We start from the raw sequence: 12,322 nt of genomic DNA, 5'->3' as shown, positions 1-12,322 counted from the left end.
AGATAACTCCATGGAGGGATTTGCTTCTTTTTGGCTTTTTGAGGGCAAATCATTCCATCACCCTAATTACTGTGTTTAAGGGAATTTGCTAATACCGTCCCACTGGGTGCCCAAGTCACGAACCTGTAATGATGTTCCTGATGGGCTTCACCAATGCTGTGAAGCCAGAGACTTCAGGCTGTCTGTGCTCCCACATAGGCTGCCATATAACAAGCCCACTGGCCAGACGGAAGGTGAGGTCAGATTCCTAGAAGAAGAGGAGATTTATGGCCAATAATTGGAATGCAAAAATTGGTTGAAGGGACAAGTCAATGCAAGGATTAACACTATTCACAAGGTTATTTTTAGAGTGCATTGATCTGCCAAACCTTTCATTGCTTAGATGAGTATTTCTAGAGTAAACCAATGACCCTAACTTATCATTGCAAATATGAAAATCACAGTTGTCCGTTCTATGCAAAGTTCATCACTAATCAAAATTTAATTTTGGGCAAAGCACAGAACACACAAATTATTGTTTTGTGCATGTCGTGATCGAGATCTGTTTATCTGAAGAGTCTTGGCAGATCTATTCACTTGTGGTCATGATTATCATTCCTCTTAACTATTTAATTGCTTTTATTTCTCCCTCATAAGGCAATATCATTAGATGCTGGCTATTTTGACTTTCTATTCCCCAGCCCATCCCTTTTTCTTATATTTCATGGCATCAGGTACATACACTTTGACCCTCCATAGTGTATTATTTTGTAATGTTTTCTCAACAATCTTTACTTCCTCGAGGGCAAGAATAAATCAATCATCATCCTTGCCCTTCAACCCCAGCTTCATCACAGTGCCTAACACAGCATTAGGAATTAGATGCACAATAGATACTCAACAAATACTTGCTGAATTGCACTGACTTTGCAACCTGTGCTCACTGAGCTTAACTATAACTGTAGATCTCTTCCAGGAGCACATTCTCTACTTCCTATTACTTCATTTTGAGACACTGAGGTGTTTAAAATGCAATCTCATATTGTACAAGTACAAACATATGGCATTCTCGGACTACATCTTAAATACCTCAGCTCTCAAAACAATGTAAAGATGGAAGCAGAGAATGTGAACACAGGTTAATAAACACATTTGAGATGTAACAGTTCACTTAGAGCAGTGAGTTGCAACCCTTGCTTGCATATTATTATATAATTGCCTGGAGAGCTTTTAAAACTAGGAGGCCCAGGTCTCATTTACCTCCCCTACCCAGACCCATTGAATTAGAATCTCTGTGAGGTTTTCTAAATTTCCCCCTGCTGACTCTCATGCATAGCCAACACTGAAAATCACTGAGCTGAAAGAAAAGAGCTAGGAAGAAATTTAAAAAATAGAAAAAAATGCAGTCCCATATATATTGTAGCACTATTCACGATAGCCTAGATATGGAATCAATCTAAGTGTCCACCAACAAATGAATGGATAAAGAAATTGTGGTAAATATACACAATGGAATATTATAATATATAGCCACAAAAAAGAATGAAATCCTGCCATTGGCAACAACATGGATGGAACTGGAGAACATTATGTTATACGAAATAAGCCAAGCACAGAAAGACAAATATTGCATGTCCTCACTAATATGCAGGAGCTAAATATTAAAAACAATTGATCTCATGGAGATAGAGAATAGAATGATGGTTACCGGAGGCTGGAAGGCTATCAAGAAGGTCGGGGGGAGTTAAAGTGGGGATAATTAATGGGTGCAAAAATATAGTTAGATAGAATGAACAATATTTGACAGCACAACAAAGTGACTATAATCAACAATAAGTTAGGGTATACTTTAAAATAACTAAAAGAGTAGAACAGGAATGTTTCTTACACAAAGAAATCTTAAATTCCTGAGGTGATGGATACCCAAATTACTCTGATTTGATTAATTCACATTGTATGCATGTATCAAAACATCACGTGTACCTTATACAAGTACACAACTATTATGCATCCATAATAATTAAAAGTAAAAAAAGAAAAATATGTGATTCCGCACAGGGTGAATCAATGTAACTGAACATCAAGGAATCTTCATCTGAAAAGGCTGATGTAGTCCCCGAATAAATCCACACAGTGGTACAGAGAGAGCTCTTCTGTAAACCTAAACACCAGGCTGGGATCCTGGCACCATTAGCAGCAGAGCTACAGAAGTGCCCACAATGGAAAAGCCTCTAGGATTCCCTGGGGAAGTATTAGAAAAACACATAAAGCAATTGGTCAAATTAATTCAACATGTATTCTATAAATATTTATAGAGCACCTACTATCTACCTGGGATTATTCTAGGTTCTTGAATACAACAATGAACAAAACTTGCAAAAATCCCTGCTCATAGTGCAAAGAAGAAATAAAGCAAGTAAGGGGATGTATCAGGCAAGTTTTACAAGGTTACAAGGGGATGTATCAGGCAAGGTTTACAGAAGAGTTCTCTCTGTACCACTGTGTGGATTTATTCGAGGACTACATCAGCCTTTTCAGATGAAGATTCCTTGATGTTCAGTTACATTGATTCACCCTGTGTGGAATCACATATTTTTCTTTTTTTACTTTTAATTATTATGGATGCATAATAGTTGTGTACTTGTATAAGGTACACGTGATGTTTTGATACATGCATACAATGTGAATTAATCAAATCAGAAATTAGACCAGAAGGCCAAGGATGTCTTTATTGAGAAGGTGACTTTGAGTCAAGATCTAAATGAAATGAGAGAGCTGCCATGTAGCTATCTCCAGAAAAAGTATTCTGTTAAAAAGGATCAGCACATGCAAAGGCCCCTAAGTATCCCTAATGTGTCCAGAACTAACCAGGAGATTGTGTGCCTGGAGTCGAGTGAATTAGGGAAGAATAGAAAAAAAGTAATATTGGAGATGTTATTAAGTGCCAGGTAATATATTGCCTGATATGTCATGATAAGGCCTTCAGCAATTTCTGAGTAAGACAGGAAGCCACTACAGGGTTTTGAGTAGTACAGTGACATCACTGTATGTATATATTAATAGGTTCACTCAAGCCATTGAAAATAGTTTGAGAAAGGGCAAGGGAGGAAGGAGAGACTATTTAGGAAGTTATTGTTGTCATCTAGATGAAAGATAGATTAGACTAGGGTACAAGTAAAGGGCAAATAAAAGTGGTAGATTCTGAATATGTTTTGAAGATATGGCTTATAGAATTTTGCCACTGATTGGAAGTGCAGTGTGAGAGAAAGAAATGTCAAAGATTTTTGGCTTTGCCATTAATAAAGATGAGTAAGATGAAGGAGGAACAGGTTTGGAATTTTAGAAGCATAGTTTTAGACATGTTAAATTTGAGATACCTATTAGACATTCAACTAGAGATATTGAGTAAGCAGTTAGATAGAAAAGAATGGAGTTAAGGGGAGAGTAACCCACATTCCCTTGAAATGGACATAGGGAAGTCTGCATGGTACTGTATGTGGTGTCAGAACCAGCAAGCAGGGAATTAGCACTAAGCAAAGCTTATCAGATTTGTCTCCAGAAATGTAGGAAGCCAAACCTCAACTGACCTGGTTTTAATAATTTCTTAGTTTCAGAGCTCAGTACTTTTCCATGTTTCTCATAAGTAATCTTGACACAAGTAAAAGTCCAGTGAAAACTGCTGCAGGGAGTGAGCTTCTTGTACTGAAATCCTGGCCTTTAACATCTGATCTATCAGTGTGACACTCAGCACTCACTGACTGTTACTGTCATCATTTTGTTTTATTTGACACATCCTCAACTAGACTATATATTTCTTGAGTACAAGTTGAGATCTCTCCATCCATGCATTGCACCTTGAGCATTAATACATAATTTTTGATTAATTGAACATACTTTACTTTCTCCAAATAACACCAACTGAATCCAATTACTCTTCAGACCTGAATGCCTGCAGCATCTATAGCCTTCTCTTGTGTTGGTATGTTCCTTTGTAAGACTTCTGAAGGTGGTGGAATGCATAAACTCTGGGGCTCTAATTCTTCTTCTAGAGTCACCTTTAATGGGACATCCAACACTATATATGTATGGACACCCAATGCTATGTAGGTCCATGGGGTGGGTGGGGGCAGGTCCTGCAGGTCCCACAGGCCAGGTGGACAGTCTCAGTTAAAGTAATGCTTTCCATTTAGTATAATCTTTATAAAATACTTTCTAAAATGAAAAGCTAAAGCAATTTAATTTGATTTAACAACATTTAAAAATTTTAGTATGTTTGATGGGCAATATGGCCAGTGTATGTGTTGCATTTAGGAAATTTATAGGTAGTTTCAAATTTATTCTTACCAGCAATGGACAAAGTTAATAAGAAGTGAATGTTTTAGAAAACTAAAATGGGTGAAAATACTAGTCTGATTCCCTAATGGTGATTGTTGATGGTCACAACCACCTTTACATATACATTGCTAACTTGAACATCCATTCATTAGAGTCATAACATTTTATTGAAAAGAAGTTGAACATATTAATTCCATCTTATCTCTTATCTTAGCATTTAGGTGGAATATGGTAATTTATTCACTCACAGAAGTAACAAATAGTTCTTGATTTCTTTTCATGTGTTGAAAATATACTATGTGTCTTCACATACACTTATCCTGTGTTAGAGGTATCCACAATTTTGTACAATTGAAGATCTGAGATGTTAAGTAATATCACCAAGATTACACAGCTAAAAAGTAGTGGCACAGTGATTTCAAGTTATGTTGTCTCCTCCAGGTCCAAGAGATAGATGGATATAATTATATTTAAGACAATTGATTTTCATATAATCCTGTGTTTTATATTTTATGCATCTAAATATTTTAGAAAGCAAGTCTTAGATTATACCCAACTGCTAAAAAGTCCATAGCACATAAAGATTTAAACTTCTGCTCTATACCCTGTATTATAGTAGCAGTAGTTACAAAATGCTGTAGAAATACAAAAGAGGTAGTGACTAAGTATGGGGAAGGATGAGGAAGGTCCAAGAAAAACCATGTTAATGATGACATTAAAGTTGGAGTTTGAAGGACCATGAGAGGAACAGAGGAAGGAAAGGAGGGCAGAGCAAAGAGCAAAGGAATGGCTCCCACAGCTCTCAAGGCTGGATCACTGGGGTGGTCTGTAGGGATTGACAGTTGATACATCAAGAAAGCAATTTAAGCCATACATCATGCTCAACTGCTTACATTTCACGTTCAATACATTGGGCATTATCTTGAGGAAGGTGAAGAACCACTGAAGATTTTTAAGTAGGTAAAGGATTAGTGGAGATTTGTGTTTTTGAAGTAATATTTAGTAGTTTTAATGTAGAAATTAAACTCTCAACGTCTCGACTAGCTATCAGATCATACAAAGACATGGACAACCAAACATGGAAATATCGTTTGAAGCCCACCTGCACCTCATGTCCATCCCCCGCCAGTCCTGACACTAGCTTTCTGCTTACCTTGATCCTGTGGACCAGAGGAGCAAACAGAAACACAAAGAGCTCCACGGTAGCCATGGAGTTCTGGAAGATCTTCCTTCGGTTGTTCTCTTCTTCGTCATTGGAGCTACTTTGGCAAGGCTGCCCTGGAGAACCCTGGTTTTCAACCTGGTGGATGAAGGCACTGCTGCTGCCACCCCAGCTAGAGCCTCGGTCTGTGCCCCCAAACCGCTCGCTGTTACAGTCCTGGGGGGCCTCTAGGAGCATCCAGTGCAGGGTGTGAAGGAGTTTTGTCTCAGCAACACCCAGTTTATCCTGGTGGCCTGAATGAGACAATCACACAGGCAGGTTAATGCCAACTCTGTGACCAGAGCAATGGATGTCAACTGTGTGTCTGGGAAGAACATTCCTGCTTCGCTCTGTAGCTCTATTTCCCAGGAGACACTAGCACTTATCTATACTTCTTATGACCACTGTTATCAGGGCTCATTCTTGTTTTTTAGGCTTCCCTTTTGGCTGCGATCTCTGCAGATGATATGTTGTCATAGGGGCAGAAACTGCATGAATCACATTTCTTCAGTTAGATACTCAAGTATATGTCCAAATAGGCAGCACAGTGCTTAAAAGTGTAGGCTCTGAAGATAACAACTGTTCTATTTTAGACATTGTGACCTGGAATGAACCCTCTATAGAGGCAACATTTGAATGAGGAGAGGCAGTGGGATAAAGAAGAGCTATACACTAAATGGGGGAAATGGCTAGGATATGTTGCCAGAGGAGAAAAGCAATCTGCAAAACAATCTAAAAAAAAAACTTTATGCCCATGTACACACATACTCACACATAGTACTGCAAAGTCAGGAAAATGTCTAGGAGAAATATGCCAAATTTATGAAAGTGAGTGCTTCAAGAATTGAGAGAATAAAGGGGACAACCATAGCTGGGACTCATCTTGGGTGAGTGAGAGTCTTTAGCTTACTTATAACATTTTAATGTTTAAGAGGAGACTATATTCACCTATTGCTTGTGAAATTAAAAGATTAAAAACAAGACAGTTCTCTTATTGGTAAAATGGAAATAAAGGGAACATGAATGAAACAGAGATTTTGTGATAATTAAATGGTATAACATATGCATGGTGCCTGGGAAATAGGAACCACTCAATACAGGTTGTTATTAATATTATGAATATTGAACACAAAGGACAATGGCGTGCAATAAAGAAGTAATGCAGGGTAACGAACCTAGCTTGTTTCTGTTAGAAAGCAGGGTTGCAGTGCAGTGGAGGACGTGAGGCAAAGCAGCTTGCACCAGCTCCCATCTGGAAATGCTCTGGATGGCTTCAGAGAGGGCCGGGGAGAGGCCATGCAGCTTGTTTTCTACCAACACTCGCTCAAAGGACTATAGATACAAAAACAAAGACAAAAAACTAAAACCCAAAACCATGTAAAAGAAGGAATTAAAGATTCTGACTACTGAAAAAAATGGATATCAAGGTACTGTATACCTTAAAAGATACAAATCAATGGACTAAATCCTTTAGGGTGTGCTCACATGGCATTTCATTGTATATGTTGATATGCAATGGGTCAGTGACAATTTCATATTATCTACCCCTTTGCAGGCTTTTGATCCAAGTAAATGGCTTGAATTATGAAAGATTTTTATTTCCATCAAAATAAACTTTCTCTAACAAAGAGTATAAGAACACATTTCACTTCATAGGATTTTTGAATGTCTTATTTTATAAAATGTTGCTGAGTCATCCAAAGAGTCTGTCATAACTGCAGACCAAAATGAAATGTCTTTTGCAAAAATGTCTTGAGAGACAGAATTTATGTCAATTTGTTCAACAGGTGTTAACTAAGATATAACTCTTTCCAGAAATCTTATTTTGGGGTTCCTGATTTATTTCATGTCCCTAGCAACGACTTGGCAGAGAACACTTTTTACCTAACACCTGGAATAAGGAAAGACACTTAATATATCTGTTGAATAAAGAAAGACATGGAGGGAAAAGAGGAGGAGGGAGGGAGGAGGGAAATAAGCCATCTTTCCTTTGCTGATTATTAAATCCTCTATCCTTGCTAGGGATACATTCAGAGAGTGAAGCACTCCCAAAGAAATAATAAGTTTGACCTAATCAATTCCTTTTTTTTTTTTGAAGGGAAGGAGAATATTACTATAAAGTGTTGAAGAAAGTGTAGCTACCAAATATTAGAATAAATTTAATAAACATTTGACTTATAAGAACATGATTGGTACGTGATGCCCCAAATGGTCAAGAAAATTGTATAAATGATCATACTACAAGTCTGAAGTGCTCAAACTGTATTATTGGAATTGTTAGAATAGCTGTGAAAAAGAAATGTCTTACTATGGAGATTCTCCAAAGAAAACTTTTTACTTTTAGATCAAAAAAAGGAAAATAAGAAATTCACCTTTATAATAAAAGGCACTCTGCAGTATTGTTAAGGAGCACAACTAGAGATATGTCTTTTGTTTTCTTTTAAGAAACTAAATAAAAGCCTTTAGATATGTTTGTGATACAGATACAAATACTTTAAAATTCTCCAGTCCTCAAATATCTAATCATTCATTAAGTAAAAGATGAGTTTATTAGACACTAAAAGATTATAAAGAATTTATATGGTCTAATAAATACATTGTTGAGGATGAGTTATGTATTTCATAATCTCAGGGAGTTTCTGGATAGTTAATGTCATTTTCTTTTTAATATCATTAATAGAACTTTTTATGATTTCTTAAACTTGGGGAATTGTTTTTTATATTGAGATTATAAATCTCTATCTCTATGTATTGATGAATATAATTCAGCTATTTGATAATTGTGTGACATTAAAAACATCAGACATATCTTTGCCAAGAACAGAGAAAGATCATGATTATTTTAAGCTAGTATGATTGTCAACATGGTTTAAGGAAGGTTCAGAGATTTCAATTCTCAAATTACTCTAATGAGATAAGTTCAACAACAAATGCTATTAAAGGTCCTCATAAGAAAGTTACATTCTGGCTGGGCGTGGTGGCTCATGCCTGTAATTCTAGCACTCTGGGAAGCCGAGGTAGGCAGAACGTTTGAGCTCAGAAGTTCGAGACCAGTCTGAGCAACAGTGAGACCTCATCTCTACTAAAAAATAATAGAAAGAAATTAGCTGGACAACTCAAAATATATAGAAAAAGTTAGCCGGGCATGGTAGCACATGCCTGTAGTCCCAGCTACTCAGGAGGCTGAGGCAGAAGGATCGCTTGAGCCAAGGAATTTGAGGTTGCTGTGAGCTAGGCTGACGCCACACCACTCTAGTCCAGGCAACAGAGCGAGACTCTGTCTCCAAAAAAAAGAAAAAAAGAAAATTATGTTTTGAAAAATATCTCTGTGATGACATTGACGGGCAGGGGATGCAACAAAACAAATTCCTACTTGAGTGGATGTGTGTGTGTTTAACTCTCCAGTTGGCTTCCATCACAGTTTGTGGCCCTAACACATGTCAGAGCTCTTTACCAAAAGGTCATTCATGCAGCTATTTGTAAATATGCATGGCAATATCCAAATGGATAGATTTCCACTTTTAGGTTATAATATATGTAACATAAAAACATTTAGGTGAGCTTCACATATTAATGAAAGCTAGTAAAAGTCCATTTCAATGTTGCTTCATGATTTCATGTTTTATTTTCTCAATTTGTAAAATGGGAATTTGCAGGGATATGAGATTCCCTGAGAATCTCAGGACAAATGCACTTGATTTTGCATAAATATTAGCATCATTATTTCCACATTTATTTTATAGTGTTCATTTTCAGAATTGCAGAACATATGCAAGACATAAAAGTACAGAATTCCATATTATTTTGTCCAAATAGTTCATAGGCACTCATCACATGAACTTCCGCTATAGAATAGCCTCGATTTTGTTAGTTAAGTCTTTGACTTTTCACCCTTGCCCTTGAAGGTCCCCCATCACCAGGTTGCCTGTTATTTTTCTGCTCTCTCTTCTGCTACTCAATCCCTCTTCATCCTTTCACTTACTCCCCAGTTGGTGCCAAGGTTCTTTAACTTGCTATTCCCTACACTCTTTCCTTAGCTATGCTTCCTTTCCTTCCTTCATATCCTCGTCCAAGAGCCACATTAGTAAATAAACCTTATCTACCCGCTGCTTATGAAATGAAACCCCCACCCTAGTGCTTCCTAATCTCCTTTCTTAGTTTTTCTCCCTAACGCTTATCACCATCTGGCTTACATATATTTACTCATTTGTGGCTTGTCCCCTTACCTCTAGAATGTAAATGCTATTTTTGTTTTTATCATTGCTCTACTCCAGCAAAGAAAATTGTGCCTGGCACACACTCAATAATACCTGCCAAGTGAATTAACATTAAATATATAGTCAGTATGATTTAAAGTTTGTCTTTGGGTTCAAATTGCCATACAGACTGTGGAAATAATTATTAAACAGTGAAAATCACATACCACACAAGAGGCTTCATATTGTTTCCCCAGTTTGGGTCTCAAAAATGCACTGAAAAATTAATAGAGATATTTGTTAATAGAGATAAGTAAAATTATTATTAAAGCATTCTTATGACATATTGTTCAAGGAATAAAACACGATGCTATGAAACTCAAATTTCATACTTCCTTATAGCTTGTTAACGAGCAGGTGTTGAACAGCTGATGATATTTGCTTTTACATGTGTAATTATATATATAATAGATATGCGGATCTCTACGGTTTTTGTTATCCACTCTTATTCTGAAGACTTTTACCTGATCAGATTTTAAATCGCTCATGGTCAGAAGTGGTGCATTAACCATGTGTACGATCATAATAAAAATTGCAAAATGAACACGGCTTGCGAGTCATGATTTTCAGAATTGAATTTCTTATCTGATAAAGCACTATAATAATAATAATAATAATAATGATAAAGAAAACCTTTTCTGAATATTGGAAGGTTTCAGGCCTTTTCAGAGGGGGCAAAAATCCCTTATTAAAAATCACTCTCCTCGGGGGCTTTAACCAGGAAGATTAATCTGAGCAAAATGGTTAACAAGTGGGCACAGCAGATATTTGCCAAACAGGAGCTGGAAAAACAACAGGTCACCGGGCTGGAATTACAGCAGGAGATGGAGGGGGAGTTGGACGCAGTAGCACAACCAGTCACAATTATCTTCCCTAGCTCCCCGCCCCCTCTTCCCAGGCTCTCTGCCCTCCCACCCCCTAAATAATGTATATTATTTATTCGACAACTGTCAATCTGCTTGTCGTCAAACTTCGCTGAAATATTTTTTTGAAATGCGTGTTTTCAAGCGGGTGCAGAGGGCTTGCTTTCCAGCCCCAGAGAGGGAGCTGCAGGCTGTGGCGCGGCCTCAACAGCAGCAGCGGCGGTGGCGGCGACGACCCCTGCGGCCCCAGGAGCGCCCCCAGCCCAGGGCGGCCCGCGGCGCGCCCTCTGCGCCCCTCACCTGGTTTGCCGCCACAGAAAGGTCTGGATGGGCAAGGGGATGCCGCGGCCGCTGTCCTGCTCCTGGCCCTCGGAGCTCTTCCTCTTCACCATGATGGTGGCTCCCGGGAGTCCTACTGCAGGACCCAGCGCTGGCTCCTCGCTAGCCGCCACCTCCTCCTCCTCCTCCTCCGCGCGCTGCTCCCCCCAACTCTCATCCCCTCCTTCCCCGAGGCAAAGCCGGCTCTCTCCGCCCTGATCCCGCGTCCCTCTCCGCTTCCCCCACCCCTCCCCGCGCGGGGAACATGGCTGCGGGAGGAGGGGGGGGCTGGCGGAGCCGCGGAGCGGGGAGGGGGGCGCTCGCAGGAGCTGTCCGCCTCGCCGCCCCCGCGCCCGCTCCTTGCTTTCAGCACCTCCCACTGTGGACAGCGGCCCGCGCCGGGCGGCCCAGCTGGAGAGGCGAGTCGGGGGCAGGTTGAACAGCAGGGGGATGGCGGACAGAGTCCACGCTCCGCATCGCACGCGCAAGCTGGTCCCCTGCGCGGCCTCTGCAGCCCCCAGGACCCGGCTTCCCTCCCTCCGAGATGCACCCAGGAGTGTCCCCTGGCCTGCTTCCCAACCTCGGCATCCGAAGGAAGAACTGTCACCGTCTAGGGAGGAGGAGCTTTGGGGAACCGCAGAGCAGTCACTGACCCTGGCATCATTCGCACCTCTAGCAAGGAGGTCAGGAGTCCACCCTTGGGGTTTAGCAGAGGGAACACATGAAAATTGTTAGAAGTGTAAACCCGGAAAGAAGGCAAGCTTGGCAAGTGAGAGGAAGCTTGAAAGTTCTCAGATGTGAGAATTTATTTTAAAATTAACCACAAGAAATTAACCTTACTTGTTTTACCAAAGTAGGAACACAAAGTCCTAAAACCAAACAGTGTGGGTATCAGTTAATTGCAAACTGAAGAAGAACATTTGAATCACGCTGTGAGGCAATGTGGCTTGTTACAATCTATTAAGTGCAATTGGGTGATCCTGTTCAACCCAGTGATATCTGCCATTTTTCTTCAGTGGTGGTAATGCCTATATAGTTTATAGTAGATGTATTATCTAATAGTAAAGCAAGTAGGGGTGGGGTGGGATGAAGCAATCTAAATAGAAAACCATTGCTGCGGATCCAACTACCTGCAAACAAACAAACAAACAAGCAAAACATATATATTTACATACCTTTTGGAACAAAAATGTTGATGTAACCCATGCAATAAAGAATCAGACCCCAGGCTGGGCGCGGTGGCTCACGCCTGTAATCCTAGCACTCTGGGAGGCCGAGGCGAGTGGATCGCTCAAGGTCAGGAGTTCGAGACCAGCCTGAGCAAGAGCGAGACCCCGTCTCTACCAAAAAATAGAAAGAAATGATCTGGA

At 39.7% G+C, this 12,322-nt stretch overlaps 1 protein-coding gene across 1 annotated transcript in view; it reads right to left on the bottom strand.

Moving 5' to 3' along the window:
- The window catches only part of UNC80 (unc-80 homolog (C. elegans)), a 242,259-nt gene extending 231,166 nt beyond the window's left edge, over positions 1 to 11,093 (bottom strand). Inside the window, 5 exon segments of the mRNA XM_012661211.1 lie at positions 124 to 247; positions 5,468 to 5,769; positions 6,691 to 6,847; positions 9,939 to 9,987; positions 10,935 to 11,093. Coding sequence (XP_012516665.1) covers positions 124 to 247; positions 5,468 to 5,769; positions 6,691 to 6,847; positions 9,939 to 9,987; positions 10,935 to 11,026 — 724 coding nt within the window. The 5' untranslated portion in view covers positions 11,027 to 11,093.
- Between the last annotated feature and the right edge of the window lie 1,229 nt (positions 11,094 to 12,322).

This window comes from Propithecus coquereli, unplaced genomic scaffold (assembly GCF_000956105.1).
Source record: "Propithecus coquereli isolate 6110/MARCELLA unplaced genomic scaffold, Pcoq_1.0 Scaffold70, whole genome shotgun sequence".
Classification (NCBI taxonomy): Eukaryota; Metazoa; Chordata; class Mammalia; order Primates; family Indriidae; genus Propithecus; species Propithecus coquereli.
The sequence above is the reverse complement of the archived record's forward strand: the minus strand, read 5'-3'. Positions and strand labels throughout refer to the sequence as shown.